The 25332-nt window shown below is 35.6% G+C and overlaps 3 protein-coding genes and 1 pseudogene across 3 annotated transcripts; 3 read left to right on the top strand and 1 right to left on the bottom strand.

Annotated features, from left to right (window-relative positions):
* Nucleotides 1-988: 988 nt before the first annotated feature.
* Nucleotides 989-5985, top strand: LOC120205932 (ATPase 10, plasma membrane-type-like). Its single transcript, XM_039205687.1, has 19 exons — nt 989-1029; nt 1251-1324; nt 1401-1520; nt 1615-1713; nt 1807-1944; nt 2022-2156; nt 2254-2433; nt 2518-2724; nt 2856-2975; nt 3074-3316; nt 3436-3540; nt 3676-3820; nt 3928-4089; nt 4212-4450; nt 4531-4563; nt 4675-4863; nt 4947-5303; nt 5388-5557; nt 5677-5985. The coding sequence occupies exons 2-19, from the start codon at nt 1259-1261 to the stop codon at nt 5771-5773; spliced, it is 2805 nt and encodes a 934-aa protein (XP_039061618.1). The 5' UTR covers nt 989-1029; nt 1251-1258; the 3' UTR covers nt 5774-5985.
* A 115-nt stretch (nt 5986-6100) lies between these two features.
* Nucleotides 6101-8326, bottom strand: LOC120205931 (triacylglycerol lipase OBL1). The gene is made up of 5 exons (XM_039205686.1): nt 7948-8326; nt 7528-7762; nt 7386-7414; nt 6580-7304; nt 6101-6463 (listed from the first exon to the last, which is right to left on the bottom strand). The coding sequence occupies exons 1-5, from the start codon at nt 8288-8290 to the stop codon at nt 6209-6211; spliced, it is 1587 nt and encodes a 528-aa protein (XP_039061617.1). The 5' UTR covers nt 8291-8326; the 3' UTR covers nt 6101-6208.
* A 6890-nt stretch (nt 8327-15216) lies between these two features.
* LOC120205922 lies at nt 15217-20495 on the top strand (annotated as a pseudogene).
* Nucleotides 20496-21241: 746 nt separating this feature from the next.
* Nucleotides 21242-25099, top strand: LOC120205927 (26S proteasome regulatory subunit 7A-like). Its single transcript, XM_039205680.1, has 10 exons — nt 21242-21426; nt 21647-21728; nt 22322-22413; nt 22494-22571; nt 22740-22801; nt 23414-23558; nt 23649-23867; nt 23957-24138; nt 24455-24630; nt 24716-25099. The coding sequence occupies exons 1-10, from the start codon at nt 21340-21342 to the stop codon at nt 24871-24873; spliced, it is 1281 nt and encodes a 426-aa protein (XP_039061611.1). The 5' UTR covers nt 21242-21339; the 3' UTR covers nt 24874-25099.
* Nucleotides 25100-25332: the final 233 nt, after the last annotated feature.

Genomic DNA, 25332 nt, shown 5'->3' with positions numbered 1-25332 from the left:
TCCTTATATTGTACAAAACTTATTAATTTAGCACACGTACTCTAATTTAATCTATTTTATTTTTTGTACTTTTAAAATTTTTCAAAATTTCAATCTCAATTTAAACAATACAATGATAATATAATTGAATTATGGAGACATAAAATGATTAAGTTGAAGAATAAAAACTTAATCTACCATTTATGCATATTACAAGAATTCAAAATAAACACTTGCCAACCCATCACCTACCAATTCTTGGCATTTTGATTGATGGATAGCACATGAAACACCCAACTTTCGACATTTAAGGGATGGACCTAGAGGGGCAGTCGCCCCTGAAAGTTTCAAATTTATATGTTTTAGATATTTTTTTTTATTTTTTATTAAAAATATATTTCCGTCTCCTCTAAAAGTTTATAAATTTTACCCTATTTAAAATTTTATAAGTTCGTCTCCTCCTAACATGAAATCATGTGTCTGTCGCTCTCGACACATATGATTAACATGTAGCCAATTAACTAAGTTACAGGTATAAGCTCCCTACCAATGAAATGCTGAATAAAGAGTTTGGGGGTTTAGTTCCTTTATCATTCATGTTGTCCCTTTATCATTTGATTCACGACTGAAATTTCAGAATTTGAAAATTACATTAATAAAATTATCAAGAGTATAAGGACAAACTCCGAAAATTAAGTATAGTATAGGGACCAATGACAAAATTTGACCTTTAGATTCGGGTCACAGTGACCGTTAGGTTTAAAGCAGCAAACTTTGAAAGGTAGTTGATCGCAAGGTTGCTGACAAATATGGCGCCAATTTTAGGTTCAGAAACGCCGGTCAATTGCTAACAACCGGTCAACGGAAAACAAAACGTCTGTTGTTGTTGTTGTCGTCATCTCTTTATTAAGTATCTCACTTCACTTACCTGCCTTAGCTTCTTCATACTACTACTACTCACTAAAACCCTCCTCCATTACAGCAAAAGGAGAGGAAGCTCATCGGATTCAGTCACTTCGCAGGCTTCACCCTTATTCTTTTCGATATAAAGTAAGTCGTTAACTGGAAACACCGAGCGTCACGTTTGCGTTGTCTGAGCAGTAGCCAAAGCTGATTCTAGTGGTTTTGGTTTTAGTATGCGCTACTGTTATGTTCTGTAACATTGTAGGATACACATGTAACTTCGTTAATTTGCAGTATGCATGGATTTTGTTCGAAAAATGTACATGTCGTTTGAATAACACGCTGATCGATCTCAGTTTGTTTTACAGGTCGAATCATGAGCGAGGAGCTCGATAAACCTTTACTGAATCCCGAGAATTTCAACCGGGAAGGGATCGATTTGGTTAGTTTATATATTTTTACTACAAGAGCAGATACTAGAGATTTCCAGTATTTCTAAATCATATTTGTTTCAATAGGAACGCTTACCTTTACATGAAGTTTTTGAGCAACTGAGAACATCCCAAGGAGGACTTACATCTGAAGATGCTGAAGTTAGAGTACATATATTTGGTCCAAATAAGCTCGAGGAGAAGCCGGTAAGACATTAACCGGTGCCAACTGAATACTCGATCTATTTCGAGTAATACTTTTAGACGAGTAATTGCTGTGTGTGTTTTTATTCGAATCCAGGAAAACAAGTTTCTGAAGTTTCTCAGCTTTATGTGGAATCCATTATCATGGGTTATGGAAGCTGCTGCAGTGATGGCGATTGCCCTTGCCAATGGTGGTGTATGTTATATATCTTTCACCACATACTTCTTGAATCTCGAATCTCGAGTTAATGGTCACCCTGACAGCTTTCTGCGGTTTGTTTTATGCCAGGGCCAAGGTCCTGACTGGCAGGACTTTGTAGGGATCATATGCCTTTTGCTTATCAACTCAACAATCAGTTTCATCGAGGAAAACAATGCCGGAAATGCAGCAGCCGCGCTTATGGCTCGTCTCGCTCCAAAAACAAAGGTGTTCAACTCTCTTATCTGCCGGTGCCATCGCCGATACCACAATGTGCTAATTTTCATAATCCCTTTTTTATGCAGGTTCTCAGGGATGGGCAATGGCAAGAGAAAGATGCTGAGGTTTTAGTACCAGGAGATATAATTAGCATAAAACTCGGGGATATCATCCCTGCAGATGCTCGCCTTCTCGAAGGTGATCCGCTTAAAATTGATCAGGTGAGCGCTAGACTTGATAATTACCACATTTGATTGTTTTCATTTATTCTGTCTATTGAATAACTGAAGATATCATGTAAAAAAATCTGTTTTGCAGTCTGCTCTTACCGGAGAATCCCTTCCGGTCACCAAGAGGACAGGGGATGAAGTGTTTTCGGGTTCAACTTGTAAGCATGGTGAGATTGAGGCTGTGGTTATAGCTACCGGAGTTCACTCTTTCTTCGGAAAAGCAGCACACTTAGTCGACTCCACTGAAGTCGTCGGACACTTTCAGCAGGTGAACCTAATGCATAAAATTACTTATATGCTAACCACTAATGAAGCCGAGTTAATCTTATATATGTTGCATTATATCTGTCAGGTACTCACCGCCATTGGGAATTTCTGCATCTGCTCTATTGCTGTGGGGATGATTCTCGAAATCATCGTCATGTTCCCGATACAGCAACGATCGTACAGAGATGGAATCAACAACCTTCTGGTTCTATTGATTGGAGGAATTCCTATAGCTATGCCAACTGTATTATCTGTTACTCTGGCTATTGGTTCTCATCGACTCTCTCAACAGGTACAACTATAATATTCAATGCTCATCATTTTTTAGTAAAAGTAAGCTAAAATCATTCGAATAGCACAGCAACAAGTCGAACACTTAGGCTTGATCGTTTGCAAATTGCTTGTTTTGTTTGTTTTTTCAAGGGTGCCATCACTAAAAGGATGACTGCAATTGAAGAAATGGCTGGAATGGATGTTCTATGCAGTGACAAAACTGGAACTCTAACCCTGAATCGCTTAACTGTTGATCGAAACCTTGTCGAGGTACACTAGCTGGACTTCAAATATGTGAACTCCTAGTTCTTTCAATGCATCGATTTTCAGATACAGGCTAATAGCCAAGTTCACTTTTTGTTCTGAAGGTTTTTAGCAACGATATGGACAAAGACAAGATTGTTCTGCTTGCAGCAAGAGCCTCGAGACTCGAAAATCAGGATGCCATAGATGCCGCCATCATTAACATGCTTGCAGACCCGAAGGAGGCTCGTGCAAACATCAAAGAAGTTCACTTTCTGCCATTCAATCCCGTGGACAAACGTACTGCAATTACGTACATCGACTCCGACGGAAATTGGTACCGCTCCAGCAAAGGAGCTCCCGAACAGGTAGCCATCTCCTTTAACTCTTCTTGTGTTTGATCTGTGTTCATGGCTACATGGTGCAATGAGCACAGGATATTCACTTCTCTCTTTCTTATCATTCTTCTTTGTCTCCTACATATCAGATTCTAAGTCTTTGTGAAGAGAAACACGAGATTGCTGGAAAAGTTCATGCTATAATTGACAGATTTGCCGAGAGGGGCTTGCGGTCTCTTGCAGTCGCTTTTCAGGTATGATATTGTTCTCGATGTGTTGCGGTTTGATATCAGTACCGAAACTCGAATACACGAAATTGATTTGAGTTTCCTCTAATCATTCAAGTTCCTTCCTAACATGTTCATGAACTTGCATAATCATCTTCTCAGGAAGTACCAGAAAGAACCAAGGAGAGTCCAGGAGGTCCCTGGACATTTTGTGGGTTGTTGCCTTTATTCGATCCTCCGAGACATGATAGTGCCGAGACCATTCGTCGAGCCTTAAACCTCGGAGTATGTGTAAAAATGATTACAGGTACATATGAATTACTCATCATGCTAGAACTTAATATGCTTTTAAACCCCAAAAGCGCAGCATTGTTGCAGAAAAAATACTGATATATCCTATACATACTAATATAGGTGATCAGTTGGCTATTGCGAAGGAGACCGGAAGAAGACTGGGTATGGGGACAAACATGTATCCTTCTTCATCGTTGTTGGGTCGCGAAAAAGATGAGAACGAAGCTCTTCCAACGGATGAACTCATCGAAAAGGCAGATGGCTTTGCTGGAGTATTCCCAGGTATGAATCTTTTAAGAAAAGAATCATAACGTTTTAGCCTGTATGGATCTTTGATATGCATGTGTTATCTGTAATGTGATTTCATCCTCCGACTCGGCCTGCATTTCGGTACGATTTCTTAGAACACAAGTACGAAATCGTAAAGATTTTACAAGAAAAGAAGCATGTGGTGGGGATGACCGGAGATGGCGTCAATGATGCTCCCGCTTTGAAGAAAGCAGACATCGGAATAGCAGTGGCGGATGCTACAGATGCTGCAAGGAGTGCTTCAGATATCGTCTTGACCGAGCCTGGCTTAAGTGTGATAGTCAGTGCTGTGTTAACAAGCAGAGCTATATTCCAAAGGATGAAAAACTATACGGTAAAGTATGGAATCTTTCGTTCTGAAAAGAGCCTTGATTTTCTTGTTCATATAACTGACTAGCCTGCTTGAATTTGCAGATATATGCTGTGTCGATAACTATTCGAATTGTGGTACGTTAACTTTCTTTCACGGTTCCTATTGTTTTGCTCACTTTCATGGACTCCTAACTTAAGGTTTTGTACACTGATCTGTTTGTTTCATAAATAACCACACCATTGCAGCTTGGTTTTGTGCTTCTAGCTCTGATATGGGAATATGACTTCCCACCTTTCATGGTTTTAAAGCCGTCTCCGAGTCCTGACAGTTGGAAGCTTAATGAGATATTCGCAACCGGCATCGTCATTGGAACCTATCTTGCTTTGGTTACTGTCCTCTTTTACTGGATTGTAGTTGATACTGATTTCTTTGAGGTACTTTTTGCATTCACTTTCAACTGTTTATTTGGGGAAGATAATTGTGTTCCCTGAACTCTTTTTTTCTCTTCTTTCTGCAGACTCACTTCAATGTAAAGTCTATATCCGGCGATACGCAGCAAATTTCCTCAGCAGTATATCTTCAAGTTAGCATCATTAGCCAGGCTCTCATCTTCGTTACTCGGAGTCGAAGTTGGTCATTCGTCGAGAGGCCTGGTGCTCTCTTGATGTGTGCATTTGTGGTGGCTCAACTGGTGGCTACCTTAATAGCAGTGTATGCACATATTAGCTTTGCTTATATCAGTGGCATTGGATGGGGATGGGCTGGTGTTATATGGTTATACAGTTTAGTTTTCTATGTTCCACTCGATATCATCAAGTTCTTCGTCCGCTACTCGTTGAGTGGAGAAGCCTGGAACCTCCTATTTGACAGAAAGGTCAGTGTACTCGTCCTTGTCTCGAACTTATTAGGGTATAAATCTTACCTTGAAGAGGCTTTTCATAGCTTCTATGTGCAACAGACTGCATTTACTTCTAAGAAAGACTACGGGAAAGAAGACCGGGCGGCCAAGTGGGTTCTTTCTCAGAGGAGCCTACAGGGCTTGATGGCTGCAGACTTGGATTTCAACAGCAGAAGATCGATATCTTCTTTGATAGCCGATCAGGCCAGGCGACGAGCTGAAATAGCCAGGTACCTTCATTTTTACCTCAATTGCATGGCTACCAGCTAACAACTTACTGAGCTTAGCAATGAGCAATGATCATCTTTTGAAATGAGTTTCTGCTGAAACGATCCTTCGACTTTTGCAGACTCGGGGAGCTGCACACTTTAAGAGGTCATGTAGAATCAGTTATGAGGCTTAAGAATTTGGATTTAAATGCGATTAAATCGGCTCATACGGTCTAGACAATGAACGCGAACATCGTATTTTCCGGTATTCTACCAAAGATAAAGCCAGCAGCAGTTGCTGATATAAGCATTGCTAGTTTAACATATAGAACAGGCGCCTGTCTTGAAGTTTCAATATTCTTCTTTGCATTTGCAGAAATTTTTGCAATATTTAGTAAAATCCCAAAACAATAAGCTACTTGAAAGAGTTGAATTCTTTTCTTTGATGATTTTTTCATGGTCCTGAACTGGAAAAAAGAAAAATCTAATGCAAGTATTGACACCATTTTCATGCACTAATCCTTCCATTATCATGAACTCGATCGACAAAGAACATCGATATCTTTCCGGAAACAAATTCTTGATTGACTGCAGTACAGATCGAAACTGGTGAGTACAAAGCTAGTAGTAACACATGTAAAAGAGATAAAGACTTATGCGCTGAGAAGATTCCTAGTAGGAGGATCGTATACCACGAAACTTTCCGAGTCTTATGGAGTTGACATAGTTTGTTACACAATGTGCTGATATACCAGGAATTAACAATCCTAGTGCCCTGATAAATATGGAGAACCATCCTTCCTTGTACTCAGGGCCATAGGTGTATCCCATGGCCAAACTTCTCATTAACTCCCAAACCGCAGTGAGATACACCGGGATTATCTGTGTTATCCCAAAGTAATTCTTATTTGGCTCCTCGTCCATTCTCTTTAAACAAAAACGAACAAAACACGAAATTAACTAGATACAATGAAGAACATGAATCGTTTACATAACAGAAATTGTCAATGAGCAAGAAAGTGGCATAGGTGTGTAGATTATACCTGCTCGATATAACAGCTGTTGTAGTAAAGGCACACCCCGAAATGCTTATACAAGAAGGTTTTATCATCGTAGGGCAACCTGGGCACCAAATCATTGCAGTAAACAACTCTGAAATATTTGGGGACCGGATGATCTAAATGAGCTTCCATGAACCTCCCAATCTGCCTGTTACCAATCCTCGGCTGTCCAAATGTGTATACCCCGAGCAACTTTTGGAGTAACTCTGTCTCCTCATGCAGCATGAGAACCGTAGTAAACAAAATTGCGAGAGCCCCTCCTAAGCTATGCCCAGTGACAATATATTTAGCATTCTTGTGCTCTTCAAACAAGGTCTTGAGCTTTTCTCTCACCATATAGTATGCGGTCTTCTCCGCCATTTCTGGTGGGATGCCCTTGTTACTGATACCAGCAGATCGTTCAGAGTGGGGATCCACATTTGAGGACTTTACTTCTGCAGCTTCGGAAAAGCTGTGCTTTGTGCTCCTCTTCTGAAGATGATAACGAAAGGAAGTGGTATCTTCTCTATTACCCAAACCTAATGCCTCTATAAATCCCATATGAAGCTTTCCTAAATTTGGAATTTCGTACCAAGAGTAGTCGAAATCAGTACTCCAATCATCGGCATCAAAAAGCTCCGTGCCACGGAAGCTGATCAATATCAGATTCGCATCCTTCGGCTTGTCACATAACAGAAAAACTTGAGTGGATTTCTCCTTTTGGTAATCTATGAAATGGAATTCGAGTTAATGCTCCATTCACAACAAATTCCAAGTAACACAAGCTATATTCAGTATGTGTCTATTACCGTCCCAGCAGTCGTAGAAGTCCAGAAAAGTGCATCTGCATATGTTTAAGCGCATCGATTTCGTGTCAATGATCACCGGAACAACGTAAAAGACACAAATTCAGGTCCGAAAAGAGCAGTATAGTAGCTTACCTTCCAACGATTAACCACGACATTCCTTACAACCTCGGCGTTTTCATATGCTAGCTTGGATGCCATCAAACAGAGGTCCATCATTGCTCGGTTATCGAATTCGACATTCGTGATTCCCTCCCCTGGAGCAGAATTATGCAAATCTTCCACCAACTGTTTGCCTTGGTAAAGGTCCATTCTCGAATCTATGAGTCCAATAGTACTAATAAAAGTCTCGGTGCCTCTCTTCGGTATAACTACATCTCCTGCAACTCACAGTCATCTCAGTAGCAAAAACATTCTGGGTTTTTGTGTTTCAAACAAATATGCAGACAGTGGACCTCAGTTTAAAAAAAAACATGTTACTTTTATGACAAGTATAACCAAATACAATCACTGAAACCACACATGTATGTCACTGAAATAGAAGGAATCAATTAAGACAATTTACCCTTGAGAAGATTATAGAACAAGCCAAAGATGGAGCCGTTCTGAGAAAGAAGATTGAGGAAGAAATCAACCACATAACCGGTTAACTCCATGGGCTTGCCGAGAAAGTGAAGGATCTTGCGTGCAACGATGGAAACCAGAATGACCCACCGGTGGTCGGCGGATTCTCCACCGGCCAGCACCGCATCCTGGTCGGAGCTTTCAAGGAACTTAACCACACTGTCTCTGTCACCCGACAATGAATAGCTCAAAAGGTCCCGAATCCCACCCTTGTCTGGTCTCACGATCAGGTACCTGAAAACATCATCGTCGTTCTTGTCCGGGAATTCGCCGATACATGCCATGGCGGTGAACTTGTGTCTGTTTCCTCAGGTTTTTGGAAGCTTCTGTGGTTAGAACTAAGATTTTTTCCTTTTTTTCTTTTCCAACAGCGCAGTTGACATTAATTGACAAGTGTAGTAACGTAGGGCAGGTGTAATTTGAAGCTGTCAGGACAGTGCCAGAATTTAAGGTTTGATTTTGATCAAACCAATCTTCAAATTATGCTTGACAAAGATTGTACGAAACTATAGAACTACGTCAGTGTTTAATCGTTGGTATCGAAAATGCTTGTAAGAAAAGAAAATAAACTGTAAATAGTAAGAAAATTGTCATCTTTCTTCTTTTTGATGGATAAGAAATAAGAAACAGATTGTCGGTTATTTCGGTTAAAATATATTATAATACAAGGATCAATTTCGTATTTATACCAAGAAAGAATGAAAGAAGAGAAAAACACATAAAGCTCTTCTCGTGTAAACACGTGGGCTGGGAATTTTTGTTCGAAGGTTCCACTACGCAAGCGCATGTAGCCTTACGTGGAGCGGGTCCTTTTGGTTTCAATTATGTTATTTATATAAAATAAAGAAAATTGATTTAAATAAAAAAAATAATAGTATCATAGTTAATCATACATTTTAGATATGAATTATAAAATGAATAGAATAATTTTTAACTTTTTATATGTTTTTTAATTTTATCTTTAACTTTTATTTTTCATTTATATTAATATTTAGATTTAACAAAATTTTAGTTTAATCTTTGAATTTCACTTTAATCCATAGAAATCTAAACTAATTAGATAATATTGTCACACCATCACTTCATTACACGCACAAAAATCATGTCAATAAGTTAGTTTATGTGGACCATTCTATCCTAATCAACAAGATGCATTAACTATTAGTTAATTAACCATTTTTATTTATAAAAGAATTATTTTATTCTAAAATAAAACGTTAAGAGCTAAAATAATTTAAAATAAAAAAAAATACATATTCATATAAACATTTATGGTGAATTTTAACATTATGTTTTAAGTTTTTAATACGGTAGAAATAAGATTCATGATTATCTCTTCAAACAATATATCATTTATTAGTTCGAATTTTGTCAAAAAAAACTTTTATGCAGTGAATTATTTAAAATTTTAAATTAATTATATATTACTATGATATCTAACATAATAAATATAAATTAATTTGTGATGTTTTTAGTTCTTTCAAATTTAATCACTTTGAAACATGTCTAAACTAAATTGTATTTATAATTTATTATAATTATTAAAATCACGAATACTTGAAGTGACAGCTTCAAACTGAAATTAAAATATAAAATAATCCAAAAAATACATATTTTTGGTTACTTCTCTCTATACATCGTCTATACGGTATAAATACATAGATTTTTTTTCTAAGAGAAAAAAAGGAAATAATTGATTTAGGTTTCTTTTATTGAAAGGGAGTGGGCCTAGTAGATACGCCTTTGCTGTATCTTGAAGATTGAGTTATAGTTTTGGGCCCATGTTTCCGAGGCTTATGCGTTAATGCTGTTAGGAGAAGCCCACGATTCTATTTTACGTATTGCAATTTTGCATACGCATAATAACCAACAAGCTTCTTCATTTCACCCTCTTTTTTTAATTATTAAAATATACAACAAAAAGACATCATATGAGACGTCGACTAAAATCAGACAGTCTTAATATATAATTAAGGAAAAACGTTATCGTAAATGTTTGTATTTTTTTAATATTTTTGATAAAACGTTATCTAAAATATTATTTTTTCAATCGAAAATGTAATATTGGCAGCAACTTAAAATGTTTAATATTTCCGATAAAGCGCTATTTAAACCATTATTTTTTTTACCGAAAAAGTTAATATTGATCGTTACTTAAAATATTATTTTTTTTCTATCGAAAATTAAATAACGAAATTAACATTTTCGATAAAATAATATTTTAAATAGTACTTTATCAAAAATATTAAAAAATATTAATATTTTCGATAAAATATTCCTTTAATCATATATTAAAATTATCGTAAATCATAACTATCCGTAAAATCGTTTCTTCGTTTAGTGTGAATTCAGCTAGCGTTTGGCACTCGAAAGTTCTTTTCTCGCTCGACTGAAGTTGAATAAACTGTTCATGAAAGGAAATTAACCGGAAGAAGGAACATGATCACATAAATTTATTTATGTTTAGATTCTCTCTCTCATTTTAAATATATATATATATATTATAACAAGTAATAAGCTTTTTCAATCCATATTTTAACTTTTTAAATTCTTAAAAAAAGGAAAACCTTATTTTTATAAAAAAAATATATAATATTATAATTACAAACATTTTAAATAAATGAAAAGGAAATTAGGGAGAATTCCACGTATCACCGACATAAAATGGGATGAGCTTGCAGACTTTGTATTTGAACTTATAGACAAAGTTTTGTAATAAAATAAATGCCACGTGATGTATAATGTAGCGCGACACATCTTTGCTTGTCTTGTATTTTTGACAAACCCATTTTGTCGCCGTTTGTTTTTAATCTATACTATCCATTCACAATACAGCAAGTAATTTTCTTCGATTTCACTCTTAAGATAGTACTTCTTCTTTTTATAAAAATGGTTACTTTTATTAAAAGTAAAAAATATATCAATTATAATAAAAGTTTACAACTACACAACCGTAAACTAAATATATGACAAAGATACTTTCCTAAACATAAAAAAAATTAGTCACTTAAGAGCATATAAGGACCATATAAGGAAAGTATTAAAAGTTTTAACTAAATAAACTCGAACAAAATGTAAATACGAACAACTCTGATTGCATCGGTAAACAAACCACAAAAGAGGACGAAGTTATTGAAAGACCGCCAATAAACCGTAAATCATAATCGAGCGATGTGAAAATACTATCTATGAATGCAGATCGCGTATTTAAATCTAATTCGAGGGTCTAAAGCAGAGAATATCAGCATGATAGCAAATAAGCGTCATTTTAATCAATCGTGACGATGTTAAATCCAATCCTAAAAAAGGGATAAACAAAAATAACAGTTAAACGACTGAAAACATGTCATAAATATAGAATTATTAAAAGAAAAAAAATAAAGAAACGTTATAATAAAACAAATAAAAAATAATGGATATTGATGGTCAACAACTAACATCAAAGCTGGTGTTATAGTCGATTACAAAAATAATAACTAAAAAAATTAAATATGATGAAATAAATATGAACAGTTTGACAAACCGATCAATTATGAATGTTTATTTATAAATTAAGTTTTAACTCAATTAACGTGGTTATTATTATGACGTATAGGATGATATAAATTTATATGTTTTAAAATATATATTATTTTTTAGAGAAAATAATCTCAGTGACAAAAAATGCCTTATAATATACGATTTTAACCAACTTTTTTTGGATTTTCCAAAATGACCAACTAAATCGCAATGCGATCGATAATTCACAACGCGATCTCCGGTATCTCAAATCAGTTTCAAGATTCGCAACGCGAACTTCGACTATCGCATTGCGATTTACATATTCGCATTGCGATAGTCTAAGTTCGCGTTGCGATTTATTCCAAGTTCGTTGCGATAGTCGAAGTTCGCGTTGCGATTTATTCCAAATTCGTTGCGATTTATTCCAAGTTCGCGTTGCGATTTATTCCAAATTCGTTGCGATTTATTCCAAATTCGCGTTGCGATTTATTCCAAGTTCGTTGCGATAGTCCAAAATCGCAACGACGGTATTGCATTTGTTTCTTAAGAATTTTCTCTAAAAAGATAGTATTCGCGTGGACGTGTCGAATACACGTATGACCACGACCACGACCACGACCCGACCCGACCCGACCCGAGACGAGACGGACGGCGGCGGCGACGGCGCGCGAGAGTCCCTCTTGTTCTCTATTACTCAACAAGGAAGTGAGAAAGCCAAACCTTAAATACCATTCTCAATAGTGTTTCAAATACTATGTGGGATTGAGGGATTGAGCATTACCAACACTTGTTCCCAATACTATGTGGGATTGAGCCTTAAATAGTGATATTTTTTTTTGAATGTTTTGCTTAAAATTGCAATAATCGCGATTGATTGTAGATTGACATTTAATTATGACATATTTAATCGTATAATACTAATGCAATTGGTTGTTGATTCAGTTGTTTTAAGGTGCATGATTGTTAATTATTTCCTGAATAATCACATTGTATTAGAAACAAGTGTTGGTAATGCTCAATCCCACATAGTATTGGAAACACTATTGGGAATGGTATTTAAGGCTTGGCTTTCCAACTTCCTTGTTGAGTGATAGAGAACAAGGGGGACTCTCGCGCGCCGACGCCGCCGTCTCGTCTCGTGGTCGTGGTCGTGGTAATACGTGTCTTCGACACGTCCGCGCGAATATTATCTTTTTAGAGAAAATTCTTAAGAAACAAATGCAATACCACCAGTCATTGCGATTTTGGAATATCGCAAATGCAAACTTGGACTATCGCAATGCAAACTTCAACTATCGCAATGCGAATATGTAAATCGCAATGCGATAGTCCAAGTTCGCGTTGCGAATCTGGAAACTGATTTGCGATACCGGAGATCGCGTTGCGAATTATCGATCGCATTGCGATTTAGTTGGTCATTTTGACAAATCCAAAAAATATTTAGTTAAAATCGTATATTATAATTTTTGGTCAATGAGGTTATTTTCTCTATTTTTTAACTTAATAGATAGGAAGAAACTTAGATATAAATTTTATAATATAACAACTAAAAAAATTAAATACATCACACATCTCCAAATTATGACTTTTTATTTTTAGTTAGTCTTTATTTTTTTTAATATTTTAATTTTATCCTCAAATCACTTTTATTCTAAATTAATCATCGAACTTTTGAACATATTAGTTTTATCTTAAAAGATCGATATATGCTAATCATATCCTCTATTAATAAAATCATTAGGTCAAGCTCTATTATTATTTGGTTGAAAAAAAATTGAGTTTAAATTATAGTTGAAGTTGACTACATATCTATATGGATTTGGGAATGAAATTGAAAGATTGAAAAGTTTGAAGATCAATTTAAAATAAAAGTTATAGTTTGAAAATGAAATTGAAATGATCAACAGTTTAAAGAATAATTTAAAATGAAATTCATAATTTGAGGATAAAATTAAAATATTTAAAATTTTAAAGAATAATTTAAAATAAATATTATATTTAAAGACATATGATGTAATTAATTATTAAATATTATAAAAATAAATAATTATTAATTTTTTATATGAAAAAGCCAATAAAAGAGGCCCGTAGTTGACTTTTAAATATACAAGAGAATTGGGAAATTTTAGTCCCCCTCCCTTAATTACCCGATTAAATTCCATGTGACATAAGCACATTAATGCAAAGATTTAATGTCGCACTAAATTCTAGGGTTCGGTCAAACAATTTTTCTTTAAGCATTTATATATTTATACTGTAATAAAATTCCCGAATAAACTAATTTGATTAACTATATTATTAAGGTATCAACCGACCGTTTAGACAATTTTTTTTTTAATAATAATATGTGACGATTATAAGATAATATGTATATATTTTTTAATCATTAAAAATATATACATATTTTGTAGACATAGTTGCTTGAACTTGAAACATCTAAAGAGACAACACTCCTCTTTAGCATTAAAATCACTTGATAAGTTTACCAATTAAACAAATTAAATCAAGTAATTATGAGCAAAACTCGATGCGACTTGAAAAAACGATTTCTTTCAACTTGATCGGACTAAAAAAACTTGAATCGAATTAGCTTCGAGTTGTAATTTCATAAACTCGACTCAACTAGAAAAATTTTCAAATTCAAATCGAGTTGTAAAATATAACTCGAGATTTTTAGCAGTTAGTTGATTGTTTTTAAAGTTTGAGCAAGTCCCTAGACTCTGTATAATATATGTATATCACATCTGAAAAAAATATGAAAAAAATATATATGTATTGTAGATGGTTATAAAAAATCATTTAACTTTGACTCAAACAATATCATAATATTTATAAATAATTACAGTTAAATTTAGACAGAAACTCAAAAATTCGACTAACTCGACTCAAATTTTATAAACTCGATTCGACTCAAATATTTTTATTTTTTTGTCTCGATTCAATTCGATTCGATCGAATATTCACTCCTAAAATCAAGAATTAATTGTACGATCGATAATATACAATCAAATAAAAAATGAGAATCAAAATAAAAATATTTTTTTATAATATGAGATGGTTACAAAATAGCATATGTTTAAAATTTTCTTAACTTATTGATAATATATATACACTATAAATGTTACCGATCGAATCCAGAACATATTAAAACAAAAGCAATCATTTTCTATTAATTATGAATTTATTAACCAGTCATTTAATCTTTAAAGAAATGCATTACATTATGTCATGTTTTTTGTCCTTGTAAAATATGGTATGGGACTATGGGCCAAATATTTGATGCCAACAACTCTCAAAAGCTGTATAATCATAATCATAATTAAAAAAAATTAACCATAAACCGTGTGAAAGTTACATCAGTACAACCGCAATTTTATTATTGGATATTGGATACCAATTAATAACCCATTAATTATATTTTAATCTTTTTGTTAATCAAAATCTTAAATTTAACTATAAAATTCATAAATAAAAATCAATAATTATAAAGAATGTAATGGAAACTCTTTAGCAGAAGTCAGTAATTTTAGGGGAAAACAATCCACCTACCAAAGCCATGAACATCTCTCAACTTTTTTCAATTTTGTTAACAGTTTCCAGTAACGTAAAAAAAAATCAAAATTTGGAATTTTTATGCTTATAACTGTGTTTTTATATATATATATATATATTGGTGTAAAATGATAATGTTATAGTCACAGACGATGTACATATAAAAGCGTTGTGTGGCTTTGGATTCTACTGGCTAATCGTGCTGCCAGCTTTTGCCTTGGTTATGAACTAATGGCTAAATAAGTATAAAATCTACGACAGAAAAAAACATTTTTTATCGAGAGAGAAGAATAAGAAGAAAAAGGGTGTTAGACCAAGCCATTTTTTGGTTTCTGGGAAGGGACCAGTTTGGAGAAAGATGGTGAAGAATTGGAGGAAAGCTTTGATTTTTGTGCTGTTTACAGTATGCATTCTGGGGTTTAAGCCTGGATTTGTCGATGGTGAAACAGATCAAGGAGATGGTTAGTGTTACTTTGTTTTGCTTTTCTGATTATTGTGTTTAGATTCATTGATTTTGCAGTTGCTTGCTTTTTCATTGCCGAATCTGTGGTCTTTGGTTGGCTTTTGCTTTCTGCTATGTTTATCTGTTTTGAGCTGCTTGTGGCTTAAAATGGACTTGTTTGATTGCAGTGATATTTAACTTTGTCGTTGGTGTTTATAAAGGTCTGACCTTGATATTCATCGGCGGGTTCTTGTAGATTGTATAGATAAGTAAAGAATGAGGAAAGGTTGCTGGTATATGAGTTTCTGGACAAATTTACAATATTTTTTTGACGTTTCTCTTGATTGTTCCTGGGTAACAGTGATAATCTTCTTGTTTGCCAGGAGAGGCGACTGCCTTAATGGCTATAACTTGCTGAACATATACTGGCAATCGAAATGATTCCCTTCTAGATTAACTCCAAAAATCATGGAACTTTATATCTGCCTAAAGAATCATAATGATCGATAACCTCTATCTCTCTGTAGATTTTGTTGAGGGCTAGGCTTATTCTGATAGTTATCAGTAAAACATCTTTCTATCAACAGTCCAAACCAATCGGCAATGACATTTTATCCTGCAGCTGCCAAAATCAATGTTCCAAAATGTTGAAATGGAAATATTGAGGGATGGGTTTGATTCACATATCAGTTTTCTGCTTAGAGGTTGATACTTGAAACTGAGATGAATTAGTTTTTGGATTTCCCGGTTTCATTTTTGTTCTAATATTTCTAGCCAAATGTTGTGCCTTGAAGTGTTCTTTAATGGAAGTTTAGCTTTAGCTGGTCATGTTGTTTAATGGAAGTACTTATAATTATAAATTATCTATGTGTGTAACTCATTCTGCATGTTGGGATGCTTGATGTGCAGCGTCTGCTCTAGGGGTTATGTACAGTGCTTTAAATTCACCACAGCAGCTAACTGGGTGGACCGCTAGCAATGGTGATCCGTGCGGGCAGTCCTGGAAAGGTGTTACTTGCTCAAACAAACGTGTCACCGAAATGTGATCTTCTGTTATCCCTGCTTTCCTTTGAGAGATCTTACCCTGCATCTTGCTAATATTAACTACATTATGTTCTTCTATCGTCTTTTTCTCAGTAAACTGTCAAATCTTGGACTTTCTGGGACAATGGGTTACAGCCTTCAAAGTTTGACATCACTGAAAGAATTGTAAGAAATCTATAATCTTTAATAGTGTATTGTTTTGTTCTATGTTCATTTGATTCATACTGATGTTTTGACAAAACCTGCAGGGACTTGAGCCATAACAATCTTGCTGGAGACATACCATATAATATTCCTCCGAACTTGCAGCGATTGTATATTTCATTTGTGCATTTGTTTTCTTCTCATTTGTTTTTTTTCTTTAATGATTTATGTATAATGTTCATCCGAATGCAGAAATCTTGAATCCAATCAATTTACTGGAGGTGTCCCTTACTCCATCAGTCAGATGCCTTCTCTTCAATACCTGTAAGTAATGTTCCAAATATTCATCTCTTGATACAACGTCCTTAGACATTTAAAACTTCTAACAGTCTTTTCTTTTCTGCTTTCGCATTTCTGGAAAATTCAGAAATCTTGCTCATAACCAGTTGCAGAATGCCTTGAGTGACATGTTCGGATCACTTTCTTCCCTCTCCACGTTGTAAGATGTTAACATTATACAATGTTTAATTGCCTGTCTTTAAGCTATTTTAACCGAAACACCTAGTTAAATTCTATCTCTATTCCTTTCTTCAGGGATCTCTCTTTCAATTCAATGACCGGTTCTCTACCCGAGAGTTTCAGAATCTTACCAGTTTAAGCACTATGTAAGTATTCGAGGAGATATCCTTTTGCAGAACACTTTATATGATGGTTTTTCCTTATATGTACTATTTACTCTTCTGTAGGTACTTGCAAAACTAGTTTTCGGGCACTATCGACGTCCTTGCAAATCTTCCCCTTGATAAACTGTGGGTAGCCAGCATATCATTTTGAAAATTCTAGATATCATATGTTGTTTTCTTATTATGTAATTGATCCTATGATACTGCAGTTTATGATAACTGTTGTTCTTTTTTTGTCTCACAGAGACGTTTCCAATAACCAGTTTACAGGCTGGGTGCCTGATCAATTGAAAAGTATCAATTTGAAGTAAGTATTTGGCCGCATTGTCGACTTTTGAGGTTTCCATATGGTATCGAAGAAAATTCTTTGTAATTTCAATCTGAATAATCTTTATGGCAGGACGGACGGTAATTCATGGAGCTCGGGGCCTGCACCCCCACCTCCACCTGGTACTCCTGCTACTAGAAACACCAGAAAGCACAAATCTGGTAGCAATGGTTCCACATCGGATGGTGGGAGTAGCAGTTCAGGAATCGGAGGTGGAGCCATAGCTGGAATAGTGATATCAATCTTCATTGTCGGGGCTATTGCAGCGTTCTTTTTGGTGAAGAGAAGATCCAGGAGGTCGTCCTCGGATATTGAAAAGCTCGATAATCTACCCTTTGCACCTCTTGCATCTAATGAAGTGCAAGGTAACTCTTATAGTCTACTGATTTGCTGCTTGATGTATATTGAACTTTTTTCTTCAAGTCTTTCGGCTTTAACACATGTTATAGTTCTCTTGATCTAACTCTTTGTTTCTCATGCTTGAAATTGTATTGCAGAAATAAAATCTATGAAGTCTTCATCTTTATTCGACAGCCAGGCACTTGATACACCCCTTTCAATAAATCTTCGACCCCCTCCTGTCGATCGTCACAAATCATTCGATGAAGAGTTCAATAAAAAACCGATTGTTGTTAAAAAATCTGTACCACCTCCTACAAACGTTAAATCATACTCAATAGCAGACCTCCAGATGGCTACAGGCAGTTTCAGTGTAGAAAATCTTCTCGGTGAAGGGTCTTTTGGACGTGTTTATCGAGCTCAGTTTAGCGACGGCAAGGTAGAATCTTCCTGCTTATAAAATCTGTAGTTAAGTCAAAATAAATGGAGCATTTTTTGTTCTTGAATTTTTATAGCCATTTCAGTTTTTTACATGCTCTAACTTCAGAAATAATCTTTTCATCTGCATATTTAATCTTCTAATTACCAATATCATCGACCTTCATAATTTCCCCCCATAGTTTGCCATTCTATTTCCTTAAATTCTTTTAGAAACATTATACTCGGTACTCTCCTAGCAGATATCTTGTGTTCATACTGCCATAGGTTCTTGCTGTGAAGAAAATAGATTCATCAGCTCTTTCCAGTGGAATGTCTGACGATTTTATGGAGATGGTTTCAAATATTTCCCAGTTGCATCACACCAATGTAACGGAGCTGGTCGGGTATTGTTCGGAGCATGGACAGCACCTCCTTGTCTACGACTTCCACAAAAACGGTTCACTTCAAGACTTCATATACCAGATGAGTAAAGCGAGCCATTGATTTGGAACTTGCGGGTCCAAATTTGCTTTAAGGACTGCACGCGCCTAGAGTAAGTTGAAAATTGCTAGTACAGTACCTGTTGACTATTAGGAATCTTCAAATATTCTTAAAGATCAAATACGGACTATGTCATGCTGTAGAAGTCATCTAGGAAGTTAAAACTTAAAACTTTCATTCCTGCAGAGATTATTATCGAATGCAAATGAGAAATGGTGACTCAGAATTCTTAAAAGGGTTTCTTTTTATGCTCCAGGTACCTGCATGAAGTTTGCTCGCCATCTGTCGTTCATAAAGATATCAAGTCAACCAACATCTTACTTGATGCTGAGCTCAATCCTCACCTTTCTGATTCGGGCTTGGCAACCTTTATTCCGAACGCAGACGAGGTACATTTTGTACTGTGTTATTGCTGAAATGGACTGATAAGAATCCAGAATACGAAAATACTTCCATGACCTATATTAACCATAGTAAAAGACTCAACGTACCGAAGGGTTTCAATAGTTATGTACATATGGAAATTGTCTCATTTTGGTATGCAGGTATTAAATCGTGATAATGCTGGGTCTGGATACAGTGCACCGGAGGTTACAATGTCCGGTCAGTACTCTCTTAAGAGTGACGTTTACGGTTTTGGAGTGGTTATGTTGGAGGTTCTCACCGGACGTAAGCCATTTGACAGGTGAGGAAGCGTCTATGAAAATCGGATAGTCCGGTAATGGTGTTAGCTTCCTGTTAGTTAACCACAATCCTAACATGTGACTGTTTTATTACAGCTCAAGGCCTAGACTAGAGCAATCTTTGGTTCGATGGGCAACGCCTCAGCTCCACGACATTGATGCTCTATCCAAGATGGTTGACCCAGCACTCGAAGGGCTTTACCCGGTTAAATCTCTCTCTCTCGTTTTGCAGATGTCATCGCTCTTTGTGTCCAGGTAATGTCTTGGCTGGAAAACAAAATACGACTTGTGTTTGTTCGTGTTTTTGCCTTGATTAACTCGAGTATCAGATGACGTTTTCCTTACATATAGGAAGACGAGAACTTGTCAAGTGCAAGTCACCAATGTGGACTTAAACTGATCCTTTTACTCATTTTTCTTTGGTGCAGCCGGAGCCCGAGTTTCGGCCACCTATGTCGGAAGTGGTCGAAGCATTGGTTCAGCTTGTGCAGCGAGCTAACATGAGTAAGAGAACAACAGGGACGGACCAAGGTGCATCTCCGCGAACCAACCACCCTGATGATACACACGACTACATGTAATGACTAAAGATGTCTTACTTGATTGTTTTGGTGATGAGGACTTTGAGATTGTAATCATGTTTGAATTTTCTTTTTTGGGTTTCATTGTAAAAATAATTTATACGTCTCTTAACTTTAGTTTTGGTTTCGATTCAGTCCCTGCAGTTTGTAATCTGTTGCAGTATAGTCCAACTGGTGATACCCACACATTGAAATTCTTTCACCCTTATGTACATGTACTTTTGGAGTTTCTCTCTCTCTCTACAATAATAAGGCATACAGTACTCTCTTAGTTGTACAATAATAAGAAATACAATAATATGTTGTAGTAGTCATCATGATATTGATGAGCTCGTCTTATCATACTCTATCATTTTATAAGTATAATTTTTAAATTTTTTCTATAACTTACGAAATTAAATACAAAAATTATATTATTATTCGGATTTGAGGGCTTTTTCATAATTGAGAGATTTGACGTTTTTGTTCAAAAATTTAAACGATGAGAAACATTCTTTAAGAATATGAACAATACACCTAGTAATTAGTCTCATTAGATAGTCATTGGAAGAGTTTGAAGTATTAGAAAGTCAAACTTATTGATGGATTTTTGTCGACTTTAAGTGGATTTCATGAAAAATCATTTCAAAATTAAAGACATATGAGTGAAATATGAATGTTTTGGTTCGAATCTTGTTGCAAATGTTGATCGCGACGAATGACAATTGGTTGATAGAGACAACCGTAAGAGTGATCAATTTTGTGGAAAAACAAAGAAGAAATAATCACTTATCAAGCTATTAACGATATAATGGTCCAACGCCTTAATTAAAACTCAATCTAAAATGTAGTGTTAAAATTGAAACATTGTAAAGTTTAGTGCTAAAAGGATACATAATAAAAGTTAAGTGACTAATGCTATAGTTTTACCCTAAAACTATACAAAGCCTTCATTTCTTTGGCAACAAGTTTGGTACGGACCTGGCTTTAACTTTTATATTTGTACATATATAAAGAGAGCTGAACAGATTCAAACCAAAGACGGCCGATTGAGAGCTTGCAAATTCGACGGCGAACCAGATTTAAAAGAATTCTCTTTCTGTAACAGTTGCAGTTTCCGCTAGGGATCCCAAAGAATGGCACCAGAACCAGAAGATGACATCAAGGACGAGAAGAACCCCCGGCCTCTTGACGAAGACGACATCGCACTCCTCAAAACCTATGTAATTTAGCTCTCTCTCAGCATGTCGGCTATAGGAGATTACTTCCGATTTTATTATTTATTATATTATCTGTTCTGTTGAGATGTGATAATAGGATCTACCTCTAATTTCTAGGGTTTATGAAAAAATGGACCTGATAATTTTTGTGCTCCAGGTATTTTATTTAGGTCTGTTGATATTTTTGCTTAACTACATTGCAAATTTCGTTTCATATTTGCAGGGTTTAGGGCCTTATTCAACGAGCATAAAGAAAGTTGAAAAGGAGATTAAGGAGATGGCAAAGAAAGTAAATGATTTATGCGGTATGTGCTTTATTCTTGTCTCAGGGCTTGTGTTGCTGTTTTACGAAGCTATTTGTTGGCTGTATTTATCTGTTTTCATGTATTATTTTGATTTACATTTTTTTGTGTGTGGATAAGTGTCTATTTTACAACTTTTGATGTACCAAATATATTAATGTGGCATATTAGTTTATATTATGGCATACAATTTCTGCACTGGTTGTCGTCTATGAAGCATAATCTAGTTGCTAGGTGTAGCCTACTTGCTTGTCCCTATATTCAATAGTTCCTGGTATCTGGCCAATGTTCACTAGGAAAATCTTTCTTTATTTCATAAAATTTAGCATTATTACGTTTATGAAATATCTTTAACCATTGTAGTGTTTTCTTCTTGATTTTTAGCTGCTAAGATTACATATTACATCGGTGCGTTTGGCAGATATGGTTTTTCATGTTGGAGTATTGAGTTAATATTCAATTCTTTTATTTTTCTAGTTTACCATTGGAATTTCAACCTTCAAATTATTGTTTGTTAGCCACCGTTCTAATTTGTTGCAATATAAGTCTATTTTTAATGAATTGATGTTTTTATGCTGGCCTACTTTGCAAAATAGGTATCAAGGAGTCGGACACTGGATTAGCAGCTCCTAGCCAATGGGATCTTGTCTCTGATAAACAGATGATGCAGGAGGAGCAACCGCTCCAGGTATTGTTAAAATGAGTTTCTATAGAACTGTGTATTTCTGTTGCCTTTTTATTACTTTATTGATTATTTGTTTCATCCAGGTGGCTAGATGCACGAAAATCATTAATCCTAATACAGAAGATGCCAAATACATTATTAACGTTAAACAAATTGCCAAGGTATGTGTCATTAAAATAGTTTCTCAAACAAATATGTTTTTAAAGTCAAACAAATGTTTGTCAATCTGATTATTGAACATAAACGTTCTAGAGTTGACATAGTTTCTTTGTCAGAAGAATAAACATAAGATTCTTTTGGTCTGATATGCATATGGATTCTAATTGCAGTTTGTTGTTGGGCTGGGAGACAAAGTTTCCCCAACCGATATAGAAGAAGGCATGCGTGTGGGGTAAGTTTTCAGTTTCTTGATAGATCACATGTTAAATCTTGTCTACGAATGTAGAATTTCAGTTGTTCCTGTACACTTTGCCTAAAGCATTATATCATGTAACTAGTTTATTTCTCACGGCAGTTACATTGCTGCCTACATTTTTAGGCTCTGAAATATTTTTTAATCAATATGTAGATGCAATTTGGGTAGAATATATAGATTATTTGCTTGTTGCCACCACCATTAGGGGACATATGGAAAACCCCTGGGCCTTGCCTACTGTGATTTTGAACCACAATTGTTTTCTCCGTTTGGCATTTTTCCCCCTTAAAGAAGAGATTCAACCTTGAGGACTTTACAGCACCTAGCACTGTAACCAGGAAATGATGATTCGGTCAGTTGTCACCAAGTATAACTATTCAGGCTATTCTTATGATACATTCACCTTATTTTGTAGGAAGGATAAGGTGTAGTTTTTTACTAAAAATGGTATCAGTTAGCATTTTATTCTTCATGCCTTTATTTTTTTTCTTAATGGAAGCAAATAATGTTCTTATGTCCTTGTTAGTTCTTTTCCTTTATTGTGTATTAGATTCTTATTTGCTCCTGATTGTTATTCTACCTTTGCAGTGTTGATCGAAACAAATATCAGATACAGATTCCCTTACCTCCAAAAATTGACCCTAGTGTCACCATGATGACTGTGGAGGAGAAGCCAGACGTGACATATAATGATGTCGGTGGATGTAAGGAACAGATTGAGAAGATGCGGGAAGTATGTGTGACACTTCTTTTCAATATGTACTGTCACACACACAAATTTGAAAGCCTGAAGCCTTTGTATTGATGGGTCTTGTTCTTTTAGGTTGTGGAGCTGCCCATGCTTCATCCGGAGAAATTTGTCAAGCTTGGGATTGATCCTCCTAAGGGTGTTCTTTGTTACGGTCCTCCAGGAACTGGTAAGACTCTTCTTGCGAGAGCTGTTGCAAACAGAACTGATGCTTGCTTCATTCGTGTTATTGGAAGTGAGCTCGTTCAAAAATATGTTGGTGAAGGAGCTAGAATGGTTCGGGAACTGTTTCAGGTTATAACCTGCTAAATATCGATGTTTAAGTTTTCTCTTGAAGTTATTATGTATTACATTTTTCATTTTGACGTTATTGAACACTGCAGATGGCTCGATCAAAGAAAGCATGCATTGTATTCTTTGATGAAGTTGATGCCATTGGAGGTGCACGTTTTGATGATGGTGTGGGTGGAGACAATGAGGTTCAGCGTACCATGCTCGAAATTGTCAACCAGCTTGATGGTTTTGATGCTCGTGGAAACATCAAAGTCCTGATGGCAACAAACAGGTTGAAGTCGCTACCCATAATTTGAACTCTTTATATCTGTTTCTCTTTTGTGAATCATCATATCACCTTTTTCCCTTTAAGACATCCCAACCCGGGTATAATGTTCACAAAAGGTTTAATTTTGATTTATTCGACAAAGGATTTGAATGTGCACAGGAGATGCTTATGGATTTGGTATGTCCTTTTTTTTGTTCATATTCCAGGCCGGGTATAATGTTCACAAAAGGTTTAATTTTGATTTATTCGACAAAGGATTTGAATGTGCACAGGAGATGCTTATGGATTTGGTATGTCCTTTTTTTTGTTCATATTCCAGGCCGGACACGCTAGATCCTGCATTGTTACGTCCTGGACGATTAGATCGTAAGGTTGAGTTTGGTCTCCCCGATTTGGAGAGTCGGACACAGATATTTAAAATTCATACAAGAACAATGAACTGCGAGCGCGATATTAGATTTGAACTTTTAGCCCGGCTTTGTCCAAATTCCACTGGTAAAGTCATGGGAACTTTCTAGTTTGTTGTTTTTGACATGCTCCACTCTGTTCTGTGTTGACATTTCTTGGTTGTTATTCGCAGGAGCTGATATTAGAAGTGTGTGCACCGAGGCTGGAATGTATGCAATTCGGGCTCGAAGAAAAACAGTAACAGAGAAAGATTTCCTTGATGCGGTTAACAAGGTCATCAAGGGATATCAAAAGTTTAGTGCAACACCAAAATACATGGTTTACAATTAGCCCGAAGATCGGTGCGACTCTCAACTCCCAAAATACATGTATGTTGGTCTATCATGTATTGGTTTTCATGGATCAGGATTTCGTATTTGCCTAAACCTTTGGTATTCTATGTTTTACTTGTTGCAATTTCTTTACTTGTCTGGCTTACTTGTCTGGCTTTTGTAATGATGACTACTCCCATTTGAAAGCTGGTAAGAATCAAACAGTACTTGCTCCTTTTATTTAACATGGCAACCGTTGAATAAAATAATAATCATTTCTTAATTTATTTTTGTAAAAGTGAAACTTGTTTCAATACCAGGTTTCTCAAGATTGAAGCATATATGAGCTTACCCATTGCCTGAAGAATCCTTGGTTCCATAGTTGGAATCATTATGCTAAGATTCATTCCCTTTTCAAGCGTTCTCGCTTCCCTGCAACAAGAAAGACACCAAAAAACAGGGATATCACATTATGGAA

This window comes from Hibiscus syriacus, unplaced genomic scaffold (genome assembly GCF_006381635.1).
Source record: "Hibiscus syriacus cultivar Baekdansim isolate YM2019G1 unplaced genomic scaffold, ASM638163v2 tig00013285_pilon, whole genome shotgun sequence".
Taxonomy (NCBI): Eukaryota; Viridiplantae; Streptophyta; class Magnoliopsida; order Malvales; family Malvaceae; genus Hibiscus; species Hibiscus syriacus.
The sequence above is the reverse complement of the archived record's forward strand: the minus strand, read 5'-3'. Positions and strand labels throughout refer to the sequence as shown.

Coding starts and splice junctions, on each gene's coding strand:
- LOC120205931 (XM_039205686.1), bottom strand. CDS start 8,290: ATGGCATGTATCGGCGAATTCCCGGACAAGAACGACGATGATGTTTTC. Junction 7,305..7,385: donor CTTCTACGACTGCTGGGACG/GTAATAGACACA, acceptor TCCATTTCATAG/ATTACCAAAAGGAGAAATCC. Junction 6,464..6,579: donor ACAGCTGTTATATCGAGCAG/GTATAATCTACA, acceptor TTTTGTTTAAAG/AGAATGGACGAGGAGCCAAA.
- LOC120205927 (XM_039205680.1), top strand. CDS start 21,340: ATGGCACCAGAACCAGAAGATGACATCAAGGACGAGAAGAACCCCCGG. Junction 22,802..23,413: donor GAAGAAGGCATGCGTGTGGG/GTAAGTTTTCAG, acceptor CTACCTTTGCAG/TGTTGATCGAAACAAATATC. Junction 23,559..23,648: donor AGATTGAGAAGATGCGGGAA/GTATGTGTGACA, acceptor TTGTTCTTTTAG/GTTGTGGAGCTGCCCATGCT.
- LOC120205932 (XM_039205687.1), top strand. CDS start 1,259: ATGAGCGAGGAGCTCGATAAACCTTTACTGAATCCCGAGAATTTCAAC. Junction 1,714..1,806: donor TTGCCCTTGCCAATGGTGGT/GTATGTTATATA, acceptor GTTTTATGCCAG/GGCCAAGGTCCTGACTGGCA. Junction 4,090..4,211: donor CTTTGCTGGAGTATTCCCAG/GTATGAATCTTT, acceptor ACGATTTCTTAG/AACACAAGTACGAAATCGTA.